The sequence below is a fragment of the Ranitomeya imitator genome, chromosome 3 (genome assembly GCF_032444005.1).
Source record: "Ranitomeya imitator isolate aRanImi1 chromosome 3, aRanImi1.pri, whole genome shotgun sequence".
NCBI lineage: Eukaryota > Metazoa > Chordata > Amphibia > Anura > Dendrobatidae > Ranitomeya > Ranitomeya imitator.
Window position 1 is genome coordinate 188,213,278 of NC_091284.1, and position 17,069 is coordinate 188,230,346.

The following is a 17,069-nucleotide window of genomic DNA, read 5'->3' on the forward strand; positions in this document are numbered from 1 at the left end:
CTTCAGACGGCCTGGACATATACTGGCTTAAGCAGGGGGGACACATCTGGCGTAGTGTGTTACTGATGGTAGCCTTTGCTATAGTGGTCCCAGCTCTATGCAGGTCATTCACTAGGCTCCCCCGTGTGGTTCTGGGATTTTTGCTCACCGTTCTAGTGATCATTTAGACCCCCACGGGGTGAGATCTTGTGTGGAGCCCCAGATCGAGGGAGATTATCAGTGTTCTTGTATGGCTTCCATTTTCCTATTATTGCTGCCACAGTTGATTTCATCACACCAAGCTGCTTGACTATTGCAGATTCAGTCTTCCCAGCCTGGTGCAGGGCTACAATTTTGTTTCTGGAGTCCTTTGACAGCTCTTAGGTCTTCACCATAGTGGAGTTTGGAGTGTGACTATTTGAGGTTGTGGACAGGTGTCTTTTATACTGATAACAAGTTCAAACAGGTTCCATTACTACAGGTAATGAGTAGAGGACAGAGGGGCCCATTAAAGAAGAAGTTACAGGTCTGTGAGAACCAGACATCTTGCATGTTTTTAGGTGACCAAATACTTATTTTCCACCATAATTTGCAAAATAAATCTTGCCAAATCAGACAAGGTGATTTTCTGGATTTGTTCTCTCATTTTGACTCTCATAGTTGTGGTCTACCTATGATGTCAATTACAGGCCTCTCTCATCTTTTTAAGTGGGAGAACTTGCACAACTGGTGGCTGACTAAATACTTTTTTCCCCACCGTAGGTAGATATGTAAATAAATATTTTTTATATGTTTAATTGAACAAGCAATTAAGAACTGTTATGGTCAAAAACATTATACACCAGCAGCAAATTTCTATAGCCATTAATCTGTCGCAATAGATTGTGCCTTCTTTTAGACTGATGATTGTAAGGTGGGGTGTTAGATTAGTGGGGTCATATGCAGAAGGAATGTAAAGTGTGAGTGAAAATGTTAGCTTTCAGGGTGCCATTAAGCTGTGAAGCATCGGCTCTCGTCATTGGCAGCTGAATCATATATTGTAGTTATTTAGACCTCAATTCTTTATAAAAGTGCAAGAAGTACAACAACATATTTGGCAAAGTGCGAATTACACAGAAATGTCAATGAATACACTAATAAATAAATGAAATCGTTCCCCTAGCTCTTTGTATGAATCCTCCGGTGCCTAATAAGGTGAGAGCTTCGGAAAAAGCATTTTCCACATTCTGTACAAGAGTAGGGCCTCTCTCCGGTGTGGACTTTTTGGTGGCGGACGAGATCTGAGCTGTGGCGGAAGCTCTTTCCGCATTCATTGCAGACATAGGGCCGCTCTCCGGTGTGCACTCTCCTATGTATGATCAGATTGGAGCTGTTGATAAAGCTTTTCCCGCACTCTTTGCACACATATGGCCGTTCTCCTGTGTGGATTCTCTGGTGCATGACTAGGTATGCGCTACTGATAAAGCTTTTCCCGCACTCTTTACAGACGTGGGGTCTTTCACCTGTGTGTGTTCTATGATGGATGATGAGGCTGGCATTTTGGGTAAAGCTCTTGCCACATACTGTGCAGATGTATGACTTAACCGGCTTTGTTTTAGTTTCTGGCATTGCTTTAGGTTGTAAAGAGTCATAGGCAGCCTCAACATTCGTACCCCTACCACTCATGAAATGTTTCCTCCGTGTACGAGGTTTCTGTGCACTCATGGTGGACGGTTTATGAAATGGTACCCCCTTTTCTGGGCAATGTTCCTCTCTTCGTTGATCATTTAGGGAATTTGCACTGCCATATTTTAGTGTGGACATACGAGGTTTCTTCAAAATGCTTATGGAATTGGGTGGGCTTTCTTCTTCAGCAGCTTCTGGGGCCGATTTAATAAATGACCCGCTGTGTACTCCTCTAATATGAAGCGCATGTCTGTCTCTGAGGTTATAATCTTGCTGTCCACTTCCATTATCATCTAATACAGTATTATCTGACGAGCTGACCACAGTCCGACCGGCTCCCTCAATTTTGTCACTTTTACATCTACCTATAACAAAAAAACAAAAACAGTGATTTATTTTTTTAACAAATGGTTCCATATGTACTGTACTGTGTGGCACCAAGCCACACACCTTCTCAATATCCGATCTATAGCCAGTTGTAGATATTCCTTCCTGAACAGCAGCTTGGGATTGATTAAAAATTAACCTTTACTGAGTTACTCATAAAACTCTCAGTAGACCAAACATTTAAAGTGCAAAAGTGCCATAAAATAGTCCAAATGTAAAACGATGTAGCAAGATACCACCATCCATATAACGTAATATCCGGTATTAGTCCACTGTTAGACCCCTTATATACGACCCTTCCGTTCTATACAATAAATAGAGCCTTCACTCAGTGTATTGGGCGGTCACAGATAACATACCAACAGCCACCTTAGGATCATTTTAAAGCTGTATAACAACCTGCATCAAGCCTGCTGAAGGTGGGTCATATGGTGGTATCTAAGCTACGCAAACTGAATAGCAGCATGAGAAAGACTAGGTGCCTTATCCTTTCATCAGCCCTATTGAGGTACCGTATTTTTTGCTTTATAAGACGCACCTGATTAGAAGACGCACCCCCAAATTTGGTGAAGAAAAAGAGAAAAAAATAATTTATGTTAAATGGGGGTCTGTCTTATAATGCCAGTGTCCGTCTTACAAAACACATATATTGTGCTGCAACATGCCCCCCTGTGCTGCTATCAGGCACGTGCCCCCCCTGGTCACTATATGTCCTCCTGTGCTGCTGTCAGGCACATGCCCCCCTGGTCACTATATGTCCTCCTGTGCTGCTGTCAGGCACATGCCCCCCTGGTCACTATATGCCCCCTGTGCTGCTGGCAGACCGATGCCCCCCCTGGGTCACTATATACACCCCTGTGCTGCTGGCAGACACATCCCCCCTGTGCTACTGGCAGACACAAGCGCCCCCCCTCCCCCCCGTGCTGCTGGCAGACACATGGCCCCCCATGCTGCTGGCAGACACATGCCCCCCCCGCTGCTGTTGGCAGACACATGACCCCCTTCCCCTTTTTGCTTGCAGACACATGCCCCCCCTTCCCCGTACTGCTTGCAGACACATGCCCCCCTTCCCCGTACTGCTTGCAGACACATGCCCCCCTTCCCCGTACTGCTTGCAGACACATGCCCCCCTTCCCCGTACTGCTTGCAGACACATGCCCCCCTTCCCCGTACTGCTTGCAGACACATGCCCCCCTTCCCCGTACTGCTTGCAGACACATGCCCCCCTTCCCCGTACTGCTTGCAGACACATGCCCCCCTTCCCCGTACTGCTTGCAGACACATGCCCCCCTTCCCCGTACTGCTTGCAGACACATGCCCCCCTTCCCCGTACTGCTTGCAGACACATGCCCCCCTTCCCCGTACTGCTTGCAGACACATGCCCCCCTTCGCCGTACTGCTTGCAGACACATGCCCCCCTTCGCCGTACTGCTTGCAGACACATGCCCCCCTTCGCCGTACTGCTTGCAGACACATGCCCCCCTTCCCCGTACTGCTTGCAGACACATGCCCCCCTTCCCCGTACTGCTTGCAGACACATGCCCCCCTTCCCCGTACTGCTTGCAGACACATGCCCCCCTTCGCCGTACTGCTTGCAGACACATGCCCCCCTTCGCCGTACTGCTTGCAGACACATGCCCCCCTTCGCCGTACTGCTTGCAGACACATGCCCCCCTTCCCCGTACTGCTTGCAGACACATGTCCCCCCCCTGTGCTGCTGGCAGGCACATGATAAAATAACAAACATTTACCTCACCTTCTGATGGTGGCTCAGTGCTCACAGCTCCTCGGTTGCTTCCTGTTTCCCAGGCATCGGATCATGTGACCTGGGCACACAGTGATGTCATCACTGTGCTGTGCCGATCACATGATCAGATGTCAGCACAGACACAGGAAGCACAACAAAGAAGCTGTGAGCACGGAGTCATCATCAGAAGGTGAGGTAAGTGTTTGTTATTTTATCATGTGCCTGCCTGCAGGGGGGCATATAAGAGTGACCGGGGGGCCATATCCATGATGGGAGGGGGGAAGATTCAGGCACATGTAATATTCACTGCTCCCCTGTGAATCAACTCGCACAGCTTCAGCACCGAGGTGATGGACAGCAGGAGCAATGAATATTACATGAGGCTAATGAGCGGGAGCACAGGGCCTCCTGCTGTCTCTGCAGCCCTCAACCAGCCCACCCCAGCCCCCTGACACCACTCCAGAGCCACCCCCCCCTCCTCTACAGCACAGCACACAGTTTGGATTATAAGACGCTCCCCCCACTTTCCCCCAAAATTTGGGGGAACAAAAAAGTATCTTATAATCCAAAAAATATGGGTAATTCATGCAACTTATATCTTATATTCCCCAACCTGGGAAAATGGAATCCACCTACACCCTCAGGTCACATAAATATATACATTTAGACCTCTAAGGCATGTGATTAAAAAAAACAGAGTGGGTGCGTTTTACATCAATAGCTTTATACTCAGCAAAGAGACCGGAACAATCGCACCGATTCTTGCAAGCCGAGTCCAGATGTCCAACTTCAGTGAGGTAACGTGTTCGGTATACCCCTAGTTGGTCTCTCCCAGGCATGATATCTCCTGGCGCGTTTCCTCTAACCAGATTCATAAGTATAGGGCATATATCTGGTGCCCAGTATGAGCTATTGCAATTTTTGGGGGGATTCAGTACATCCCCTTTCTCTCTATATTCCTTCCTGAACAGGCATTTTTTTACCTTTCATGCTCTAGAGCTCATGCAGGCGAGCGTATAAATAAGTTGTGTGCTGTCTGATTTTTCATCGGACAGCAACAAATTTTCTGTTGGTCCCTCTGTCCGTGAGAAAAAATATCATAGCATGCACTACTTTTCTGCGATTTTATTACATATATACACAATACAGACCAAAAGTTTGGACACACCTTCTCATTTAAAGATTTTTCTGCATTTTTATGACTATGAAAATTGTACATTCACACTGAAGGCATCAAAACTATGAATTAACACATGTGGAATTATATATTTAACAAACAAAATGTGAATCAACTGAAATTATGTCTTATATTCTAGGTTCTCCAAAGAAGCCACCTTTTGCTTTGATAACTGCTTTGCACACTCTTGGCATTCTCTTGATGAGCTTTAAGAGGTAGTCACCGGGAATGGTCTTGCAACAATCTTGAAGGAGTTCCCAGAGATGCTTAGCACTTGTTGGCTCTTTTGCCTTCACTCTGCGCTCAGCGTTTAGATCTTGTAACTGTGGAGGCCAGGTCATCAGGTGTAGCACCCCATCACTCTCCTTCTTGGTCACATAGCCCTTAGACAGCCTGGAGGTGTGATTGGGGTCATTGTCCTGTTGAAAAATAAATGATGGTCCAACTAAACGCAAACCAGATGGAATAGCATGACGCGGCAAGATGCTGTGGTAGCCATGCTGGTTCAGTATGCCTTCAATTTTGAATAAATCCCCAACAGTGTCACCAGCAAAGCACCCCCACACCATCACATCTCCTCCTCCATGCTTCACGGTGGGAACCAGGCATGTAGAGTCCATCCGTTCACCTTTTCTGCGTCGCACAAAGACACGGTGGTTGGAACCAAAGATCTCAAATTTGGACTCATCAGACCAAAGCACAGATTTCCACTGGTCTAATGTCCATTCCTTGTGTTCTTTAGCCCAAACAAGTCTCTTCTGCTTGTTGCCTGTCTTTAGCAGTGGTTTCCTAGCAACTATTTCACCATGAAGGCCTGCTGCACAAAGTCTCCTCTTAACAGTTGTTGTAGAGATGTGTCTGCTGCTAGAACTCTGTGTGGCATTGACCTGGTCTCTAATCTGAGCTGCTGTTAACCTGCGATTTCTGAGGCTGGTGACTCGGATAAACTTATCCTCAGAAGCAGAGGTGACTCTTGGTCTTCCTTTCCTGGGGCGGTCCTCATGTGAGCCAGTTTCTTTGTAGCGCTTGATGGTTTATGCCACTGCACTTGGGGACACTTTCAAAGTTTTCCCAATTTTTCAGACTGACTGGCCTTCATTTCTTAAAGTAATGATGGCCACTTGTTTTTCTTTACTTAGAATTTGTATTATGGCAAGAAAAAAAGCAGCTAACAGTCTATTCAGTAGGACTATCAGCTGTGTATCCACCAGACTTCTGCACAACACAACTGATGGTCCCAACCCCATTTATAAGGCAAGAAATCCCACTTATTAAACCTGACAGGGCACACCTGAGAAGTGAAGACTATTCCCAGTGACTACCTCTTGAAGCTCATCAAGAGAATGCCAAGAGTGTGCAAAGCAGTCATCAAAGCAAAAGGTGGCTACTTTGAAGAACCTAGAATATAAGACATATTTTCAGTTGTTTCACACTTTTTTGTTAAGTATATAATTCCACATGTGTTAATTCATAGTTTTGATGCCTTCAGTGAGAATGTACAATTTTCATAGTCATGAAAATACAGAAAAATCTTTAAATGAGAAGGTGTGTCCAAACTTTTGGTCTGTACTGTATATACAGCTCTGGCAAAAATTAAGAGACCACCACATCAAAACCCTGTCATGTGCAGCCCAATCTCCAGACCTGAACCCAATTGAAAACCTCTGGAATGTAATCAAGAGGATGATGGATAGTCACAAGCCATCAAACAAAGAAGAACTGCTTACATTTTTGTGCCAGAAGCAGTGTGAAAGACTGGTGGAAAGCATGCCAAGACGCATGAAAGCTGTGATTAAAAATCATGGTTATTCCACAAAATATTGATTTCTGAACTCTTCCTGAGTTAAAACATTAGTATTGTTGGTTCCAAATGATTATGAACTTGTTTTCTTTGCATTATTTGAGGTCTGAAAGCACTGTTTTTTTTTTATTTTGACCATTTTTCTTGGTCAGAAAAAAAACCAAAAAATTATTGCATGGAAATTTGGAGACATGTTACATTTCTAATTTACATTTCACAAAAAAAAAATATACCTATAAAGAGGAAAAATCAGACAAACTGAACATTTTGCAGTGGTCTCGTAATTTTTGACAGAGCTGTATATATGTGTATCCTTGGATGTAGATTTTTAATTTTTCTGGCATCTAAGGCTACGTTCACATTTGCGTTGTTGGGCGCAGCGTCGGCGACGCAACCAACAACGCATGTGCACAACGCTGCGTTTTGCGAAGCATGGGTTGTCATAAGAAAGCACAGAGCAGGAATTTCGGCGCAGGACAAACGCTATACAACGCAAACCGGCGCATGTCCATGCGCCCCCATATTAAAGATAGGGGCGCATGACGCATGCTTCGGTATGCGTCGACGACGCTGCGCCCCAAGGCGCAAATGTGAACTAGTCATAAGATGGCTTGTTTGTGCAGAAGAGATTAAAAAAAAAATCCCGAAATTCCACCATTTATGTTTAGTCTTTATGACGTTAATATTACGGCAACGTAATTCTCCAGGTTGGTACAAACACAGAAATGTCAAACTTGTATAATATTATTGTTGTATCAGCTGAGTCGGGACGGGAGGGTACGTATGAGAAAACAATACTCACTTGTAGAAGAACTGGTTTTGCAGTTCCACTTTTGGGAATACAAATTGCTTCTTACACACAGCTCCTCTCCTCTGTGAATACGTGACACTATTTCTGGTTGCACGTAAATGTAACCTGATGGCAGAAATACAGTGATGCGCTTAATTAAAAAATAAAATACAATTAATCACCAACACAGTGCTTGCCAAACAGCAGCATCAGAGAAAAGTGGAGAACAGCCAGACCCAACGAATGGATTCTTTTTTTTTTAAAACCATTTTTAAAAATCTGAAAAAGTGTGTGTGCAGGAGCCCTGCTGAAAAGCAACTTCTCCTACCCACTAAGGTTGGGCTCTGGTGAGTCGTCGTGGTCTCACTCTTGCTAGATTTCCTTTGTCTCTCCTCATGTGACTCCAGCTCCTCCACTGAGAAACGCACTGTGAGATTATCCGACTTCTCCGATTCCTGCAACATAAATGGAGAGAAATCATAAAGTGGAAAACTTATGCAGACTGTGGTGTCATCCTTTCGTTATCAATCTTGATGGCTCCTAATCTGCAGCACGGTTGGGCGATAAAGCACTTTTAATTAGAATTTCATTTTTTTCCCCCCAATGAACCCCTTTTCGGTTAGTCAGTTTTCACCTTCCAGACCGGGCAAAATTCTTGTTAAAACAACAAATATAATCCACACATGATTATATCAAAGTTTTGTGAAAGCCAAATACTAGGAAGTATCAAAAACAAAGCAGCTTTACGTACCAAAATGAGACAAAAATTGCATGTAAAAAAATGCACTTAAGTGACCTCCCGAAATGTAGCTAGTATGTTCATAAATGCTGCAGGAAAGATGCAAAACTCACCAAATACTCATTGCAGCCTTAAACTAGACCTTATTTTAAAAGTTCCATCTCCTTGAAGTGTTCAAAATCGCATTCAGGAACTTTAACCTTTTAAGGTGTGTCACAGGAAATAATGCAAAGTGAATCTGAAACCGGTTGTTAATTACCGGTAATAGGATTTTACAGAGTCCACGACAGCCCCCATTACGAGAGAGGGGATCCGCCCACCATCCGGACAGGAACCTACAGGTTAAAAAGGGGCAGTCCTCCTCGCCTCTCCAGTTTGTGTTCCAGAGTACAAGGGATACCGCCAATGAATTAGTACATGATAATTATTCCTTAAACAACACTAAATACCATCACCTCTACAGAGTGAAATCTGAAAAGCACACCTTCCAAAGAGTGCAGGAAACCAGTGATTAACTATGGGGGGGGGGGAATGTGCGGGTGCTGTCGTGGACTCTGTAAAATCCTATTACCGGTAAGTAACAACCGGCTTTTCTATCGCCACGACAGCACCCATTATGGAGAGACGTTCAGAGATTATTTATCTGGGAGGGACCACAGCACTAAGTACTGGACGCCCAAAGTCTAGGCTGGAGTTGGCTGATAGATCAAGGCGGTAGTGTTTATAAAAAGTGGAAGGAGATGACCATGTTGCTGCCTTACATATCATATCAATGGGAACATCCACCTTCTCCGCCTAGGATGAGGCCATAGATCAAGTAGAGTGGGACTTGATGCCTTTTGGTGGTGTTTTCCCCTTAGCGGAATAGGCAAGACATATTGCATCTCTGATCCATCTGGCGATAGAACCTTTTGTGACAATCGAACCTTACTTTTGACTCTGGAAAGAAACAAACAGAGCCCTATTCTGCCTCCAGCTTTGTGTCCTATTTAAATACTCTAGTACTGCTCTTTTACCATCCAGAGTATGACATTTCTGTTCTTCTGCTGTGACTGGATTATCGTAAAAGGATGGTAAATACATCTCCTGACTCTTATGAAACCTAAGGCTACCTTTGGTAAGTATGCTAGGTCTGGTTTCAAAACAACTTTATCCTGAAAGACCATTAGATAGGGAGGATTCACTGATAACGTTTGGATATCACTAACCCGTCTAGCAGAAGTTAAGGATAACAGAAGAGCTGTCTTTAGGGTTAGAATCTTAGTTGAGGCAGAATCTAATGGCTCGAAAGGGGGTTGTGTTAACGCATCCAACACCAAGTTTAGATCCCATGGCGGCAATCTAGAAATATGAACTGGGTTACTACGCTCAGTAGCTTTAATAAACCTAGAAATCCATCTATTTCCCGCCACATTGCTATTATATAGGGCTCCTAAAGCTGACACTTGAACCCTAAGAGTATTAAGTGCCAAACCCAGTTCCCGGCCCTTCTGCAAAAATTCCAGAATAGCCGAAATTGGAACATGGTCTGTCAGGGGATGCTGATGACCTTAGGTCGCTGAGAGTAGCAGTCGATAGCCTGAGTTTCCCACTTAGGTGACTTTGAAGCTTTCTTTCTGCCTCGAGGATCTCGGATTGCAGTACACGAGTATGGGATTGAGCCCACTGAACATTTTTGATTTCTATAAGTTGATCAACCAACCAAGGTCCTGCAGAGATGATATTATACAGTTTAAGAGGGCCTTACATTGGACAACCGAATTTCCAATTATCAGGATATCGTCCAAGTAGGGTACAACAAGTGTATCCTTTTCTCTGACATGAGCCATTACTTCCGCAATTATCTTAGTAAATACTCTCGGGGCCATGGACAGGCCAAAAGGCATTGCTGCAAACTGAAAATGCCTAACCTGGTCGTTTAGCTGCACTGCCATCCTGAGGAACTGCTGGTGATCCTTCCAAATGGGTAGATGATAGTATGCATCTTTTAGATCCAGCACAGACATGTAACAGCTGGGAAATAGAAGTTTAGTTGTCGACCTAATGGACTCCATCTTAAAGGCACGATATTGTAGAAATGTATTTAATTTCCGCAAATTTATGATGGTCCTAAAGGATCCATCAGGCTTGGAAATCAAAAATAGAGGAAAGTAAAACCCCTCCCTTTCTTGATCTTTTGGAACTTCAACAATAACTTGCTTTTTCCTCAACTGCTAAATTTCTATTTCTAGGGCCTGCTGTTGGTCCGAAGAATCAAGAGTAGTCAATACATAATGACTTGGAGGTATTTTCTGAAACTCCAATCTCAACCCTGATGCAATTATACCTAGGATCCAGCTACTGGATGTTATCTTGGCCCATTGGTTAAAGAAATATTTTTCTCTACTCCCCACTGGGAGATCAGTCCTATCTATAGTTGCGTCTGCATCTTGATGATGATGAAGAGCCGCCGAAGTATGCACCTTTTTTCTTTTGCTCCGTTGGTTCCCAATCTCGGTCTGAATGAGACCTCTGGAAAGGCATTTGTCTTCTGAAGGCATTTCTGAAAGTAGGATTAAATACCTTAGGAAATCTCTTTTTCCTATCCTCTGTCTTAGAAAAGAATATCATCCAGCACAGGGCCAAATAGGTACTCATCCCTGAATGGAATAATACACCATTTTGCTCTAGCTTGAGCATCGCCTTTCCAGGTTTTAAGCCAAAGCGCTCGCTGGGCAGCATTCTAAAGACCTGCAGATCTAGCTGCTAACTTCAAAGAGTCTACGATGCATCCACCAAGTACGCAACCCCTTCACGGATCTGAGATAGAGAGTCTAGCAGTTTATCTCTAGGACCCTTAGATTTAAGCTGGTCCTCCAGCTGACTTACCCAGACCATAATAGATCTGGCAGTACAGGTACTGGCAATTGCAAGCTTAAACGCTCCAGATGACTATTCCCAAACCTTCTTTAAGAACATGTCTACTTTTCTGTCAGATGGGTCCTTAAGAAGGCCTACATCTTCCAGTGGTAGAGTGGCTGACCTTGATGTGGAAGCCACAGCTGCGTCCACTTTAGGGACTTTTACCCACTCAGACAAAAGTTCATCATCAAAGGAGTATCTCCTTTTTGCGGATGATGGTAAAAAACCCTTATCTTGTTTATCCCATTCATGCCTAACAAGATCTTTAACTGTGTCTACCACTGGGAAGGATTTGCGATTTTTCTGACATAAACCTGCAAACATAATATCCTGGGTGGATCTAGGTTCTTTATTATCTGCAACTCCCATGGTCGTGCGAACTGCTTTTACTAATGTATCCATATTCTCTACAGAAAAGCATGGTCTTCCATCCTCATCCGAGGAGGATGGTGATGAAGAGTCTGAACATTCACCCTCCTGTAGAGATAGGCTGGAATCAGATAATAAGTCCATACTAGGTTTTTCATGCCATCTGCTTTTAAGGGAACATTTGATTTCTTCCCTGATAACTGCTCTTAAGTCCGATGTACGGAGGGGAGCTTCTTCCTCTAAATTACGGCAAATAAACGCCTGACACAGCTTTTTAATATAGCTGTCTGGCAAGGGTACTGTGCATAATGCACACAGCTTGTGTTTGGTTTTTGTTGTTTTTTTAACCTATAACAAAGCACAAGAAAACGGAACAAATCAGCTAACAGGTGTAGATCACACACTCACCCAAGGCTGATCAAAGGGGTACCGGTTCCGGAGGAGGTGAATTGCCACGTGATGCTTGGGTGTTTGAACTCTGCCGCCTCCGTACCCCAACGCTGCTACTCCTTGAACGGCTACTACCGCTCTTTTCTGTGCTGCTGAAGGTGCTCTACGTCCCCCACAGAGGACATCCTGCCCCACGCTGCTCACCTACTGCGGCTCTGTTTTAAGAAAATGCCGCGCACCTCTTCTCGGCCTCCCCCGGAAGTACTGCAACTACTTCCGGGTCATGAACGCTTATCTTCCCGGGATGAGCGCCTGAGCTGTGTCGCGCTCACACGACCCAAAGTGGCATTCCCCGGCCCCTGGGATCGCGACATCCTTACGCCCAGTCGAGGGGGGGTCTGCGAGCAGTACATCCCCCGACGCTGCTTCCAGTGCCCCAGTCTCTGCCATTCCCGCACAGAGGCTTGATGGACCTGGGTGAGTTTTTCAACCTGCAGGCTCCCGTGCAGGACAGGAACCCAAACTGGAGAGGCGAGGGGGACCGCCCCTTTTTAACCTGTAGGTTCCTGTCCTGATGGTGGGCGGATCTCCTCTCTCGTAATGGGTGTTGTCGTGGCGATAGGAAAAAAAATTGATTTTTTTTTCTCTTTTTACTAAAATGTTGTTTTTGCCCGCATTATTTTTTTAATTTTCGCAAAAGTAACTGGGAAAAAGGACCTCCTAATTTGTTGTGCAATTTCTACTGAGAACGATGATACTACACACTAGGCACAAGGCAGAGCTTGAATGAAGACTGAGCACAATTTTGGCTGGAATAGCTTGTGGGTAGAACATCTCATCGGGAGAACCCGAGGAGTCAAGTCAGCAGAAACCCCCACAAGTGACCACATTTTGGAAACCACGCGCCTCTAGGATTCATTTAATGTTGTAGAGAGAACTTTGAAATCACAGGTGATTCACAGAATTTCTAACAACGAACTGTAAAAATGAAATCGTTTTTTTCCCACTAAAATGTTACAATAGCCTCATCTCTTATTTTTTTTTAATTTTCTCAAGGAATAATTGAAAAACAAATGTGACCCCTTAATTTATGCAATGTCTCCTGAACGCAGCAATACAGTTTGTGGTTGGAAACTACTGATAAGAAGGGAAGGTGTGTTTTGGAGTGAAACTTTGGTTTAACTAAACAGTAGATGCCATAAGGCATTTTCAGAGCCCCTGACATGCCAAAACAGCAGAAACCCCCCATGAGTGACCACAAATGGGGTACCACATCCCTCAAGGAATTCATCTAGGGGTGTAGTGAGCACCCACGAGTGCATCACAGAAGTTTATACCATTTTGGTGAGAAATGGAAAACATTTTTTTTTTTAAACTAAAATGTTGCTCTCTAGCCCCAATTTTTTTCGTTTTTAAAGGAGGTGATAGGAGAAAACGGAGCCCACAATTTGTAATGCAATCTCGGAAAGTCTGGACAGGAAACTACTGTTTAAGTACACTGCGAAACTCAGCGGTGAAGGAGCGCCTTTTTGCTGAAAAGGTACATGTCATGTCACATTGGCGGAGACCCCGAAGTGCAAGAACAGAAGAACTTGCCCTAAGGCCGGGGTCACACTTGCGAGTGTGATGCGAGAAACCCGCGCCTCAATACCAGGCACAGCCCTCGGGACCGGAGCGTTCAGCTGTATAGAAATACATGCAGTCGCACACTCCGGTCCCGAGTGTCGGGTATTGAGGCGAGAGACTCGTGCGAGATTCTCGCATCACCCTCGTAACTGTGACCCCGGCCTAAAAGTAATTATTTTGCAATTTTCAGAGATCGGTAGCATTTTCAATTTTCAGGATCTGGGTCTGGGTAAGCAGAGCGGAATTTTTTACTGATATTATATTGAGGTAGATCATGTTTTGATCGCCTCTCATTGCATTTTGCTGCAATTTTGTGGCAGCAAAAAACCCCGTAATTCCAGTTTTTTATTTATTTATCGTTACGTCATTTACCGATCAGACTAATGTTCTTCAGGTCCGCACAGCGAACACTGGAGTGAGCCGACAGGTCTTGACGGCGGTAACAAGGTTCAGAAGAGCACGAAGTGACGCTGCAAACGGCAGATGTATTTCACTACACACATGGAACGTGCATTACTGATACCTAACCGGTGGAGAAACTATTTATCAATGTACCATTTTTTTTTTTCAAAGTTGAGCTCCCGGCAGTGAACGTGTAAGCACGATAACCGAGACTGAACTGTACGGAATAATGTGGAAACATCAGGAAACAGCCGCAGGTTTCCGAATTTCATTAAATAGTGTTGGACGTAGCCAAGGTCTAAAGGTGAGATTCTGATATGCCGCCATATATTACAGGATTCCTAAAGACTGCTAACAGAAAATCACGCTAAAGAGAACATTTCACCAGTTTGATCATATGCAGCTGCCTACTTTATAGAACGGTGACTGCTGTACAGAAATAGTAGCTGGAAGTGGAGGTTAGAATTGATCATTCAGAGACGTATCTCTGGGAGAGCGTATTTCTCCGCCTGCGTGACACCGTATACTTATGATTGGCCAACCTCATGCAGGGAAAGAACAATTGGTTTTGAGACATTCTGCAGTCGACTAAGCAAAATGCTGTAGAAAATGCGCAGAAATAACTGGCGGACACAAAATCACTCCGGGGGGGAGAAAGGGGAGACTGTTAGGGATGCGCCAAATTTACAGACTTTTTCAAAACGTAGCATTCCATGAATCTCTCTGAAACATCTGCGATAGCCACGCTGACGTAAATATCAGAAAACGAAAGCACCAGAGATGACCAGAAAAAGGCGCACATTTTGCGTCACTAATTTAGATATTCATGCTAACATAAAAACCTGTCGGCCATGCAGCAATGAATGCAGTGTGGATACTGCAGCCGTGACGTAGTCCCTATACACGGGGTGGATCGCAGAGGCCAGGCAGCGCGTCACAACATGGGCCATTTCCCGAAATCCTCATTACTCCAGTGTAAATTACCTGCACAGAGGCGCTGCTTATCTCCTCATCCAGAAGGTGATTATCGCCGTCAGCGCCTGTGTCACACTCGGCCATTTGGAGGGCCAGCTGGAGGAGAGGAAGGACAAGAGTCACCGCGGTTCTTCTACAGCTTATCGTCGTTAATAAAGGCTGACATTACTAAATCCAGGATTATCACTAGGGGGAACATCCGTGTGCACAAACAAGCCCCGACGCACGTCCTCCCTGATTTCCATGTGGTTCCTACATCAGATTTCTCAGGGATGGTCCATCCATCTCTACAGCCAGCCTCTGCTTCCTTTACGCTGTGTGCATACGGCGCATTTTTTTTTCTTTAGTGCCGTGTGCATGATATTCCTATCTCCAGGATCCTATCCCAATATGTAGTAGGTGTAATAATAACAATAAAATTAGCAAATACCTCCAATTAGAAATGTAGTATAGTTTTTCTGATAAGCAATGTCTCTTTCCTCATGTGCAGGCATCACAGGACCTTAGGTATCCATGGTTACAACCACTAGCAACTAGCTGTCACTATATCAGTGGTCGTAACCATGGATACCTAAGGTCCTGCAATGCCTGCATATGAGGAAAGAGACAGAGTATCAGAAGAACTATCCTACATTTCTAATTGGAGGAATTTGCTATTATTATTACTACACCTACTACATATTGGGATGGGATCCTGGAGAGGGGAATGCCTCTTTAAAAAGAATCTGTCAGGAGCTTCACGATCCCCAAACTAACTTCAACTGCACCTTCCTGGCTGCAAAGCAGGAATTCTACTCTTAATTTTTACATAAATGAGGGTGTAAGTGCTCTGAGGGCGGGCCAATCCACATCATTCCCTGCCTAGCTCCACCCCCATGTGCTTGATTGACATATGTTTAGGCTCTGATAAATGGGACGTCGCAGCGCTGACCAGACATCAGTCATGGCTGTGGTGATACTGGGGAGAATGCTGCCAGAGTCAGTGCCTGAGGACGTACTGACACGCTGCTAGCATTAGGCGCTCTCCCAGCACTAACGAGAAGAATTTCTTATAATTCGGGGATGATGCAGCCATTAATGTTTCCTGGAGTGAATCCTTAAAAGAAATTCCTGGGAATACATTTTTCATCTCCATCATCATCTTACAGTAGGATAACATGCATCACTACACCCTCCCCAGGTCCAGAAACTACAGCACACGTGACTGCGACAGCCAATCATTGACGACACTGAGCCCAGTGATTGGCTGCAGCGGTCATGTGCTCTGCAGTCCTGATGTCACCGCTGCAGCAGTACAATGAGGCGCAGGGCACTGGTGGCCCATGAAGAGGGAGTCTGGCTGATTTTATTATTGGACCCTACAGGAAGCTGAGCGTGATGTCGAACTTATTCCCAGAAAACCCTTTAATGCCGGAGCACCTGACGATGCTGTCGCCGACAACCCCATGTCGCCGGCACGCTGCGGCCCGAGACTGTCACCAGACTGTCACCAGAGCTGTCCTGCCCCCCACACAGCGATCGGCAGAGAAACGCCATGATCAGCCGCAGTCATCATGACGGACGTGACACAGACACAAGTTCAGCTCATGTGATCATAAACCGCAGCCTCCGTCCATCCCGGGCCTATAGCCCAACACTGCGCCGTCCGTGTACACACAGCAGCACCCAACACTGAGGAGGCCGCTCACCCCGCAGCACACCGGAGTCACCCGGCGGCGCCATCATCCCCCGTCACTGCCCTACCTGACAGCCCTGACACACTGCTCGGATGACAGCTCCGCAGATGCTACAGAACGTAGTGAAAGGACCTTTCCTTATGTCATGACCATGTGATCAGTCACGTGTGTGGGAGGAGCCATGACCCGGGAACTGTAATGGACAAGGAGGTTGCTTGGTGGATGTGCAGGAGTAGCCAGTAAATCATAAGTGTTTAATGCATGTAGCAGAGGTGTGTGTGTACGGTGCCTGAAGCAGAGGTGTGTGTGTACGGTGCCTGAAGCAGAGGTGTGTGTGTACGGTGCCTGTAGCAGAGGTGTGTGTGTGTGTTACCTGTAGCAGAGGTGTGTGTATTTCTGTACAGTGCATGTAGTAGAGGTGTGTGTGTACTGTGCTTGTATCAGA

General features: G+C 45.3%; 1 protein-coding gene across 1 annotated transcript; it reads right to left on the reverse strand.

Annotated features, from left to right (window-relative positions):
• Positions 1-991: 991 nt before the first annotated feature.
• On the reverse strand, positions 992-16,762 carry LOC138673102 (zinc finger protein with KRAB and SCAN domains 1-like). Its single transcript, XM_069761708.1, has 5 exons — positions 16,692-16,762; positions 14,958-15,044; positions 7,875-8,001; positions 7,559-7,672; positions 992-2,009 (listed from the first exon to the last, which is right to left on the reverse strand). The coding sequence occupies exons 2-5, from the start codon at positions 15,030-15,032 to the stop codon at positions 1,138-1,140; spliced, it is 1,188 nt and encodes a 395-aa protein (XP_069617809.1). The 5' UTR covers positions 15,033-15,044; positions 16,692-16,762; the 3' UTR covers positions 992-1,137.
• Positions 16,763-17,069: the final 307 nt, after the last annotated feature.

Coding starts and splice junctions, on each gene's coding strand:
- LOC138673102 (XM_069761708.1), bottom strand. CDS start 15,032: ATGGCCGAGTGTGACACAGGCGCTGACGGCGATAATCACCTTCTGGAT. Junction 8,002..14,957: donor TAAGCAGCGCCTCTGTGCAG/GTAATTTACACT, acceptor TTTATGTTGCAG/GAATCGGAGAAGTCGGATAA. Junction 7,673..7,874: donor CCAGAGCCCAACCTTAGTGG/GTAGGAGAAGTT, acceptor TTCTGCCATCAG/GTTACATTTACGTGCAACCA.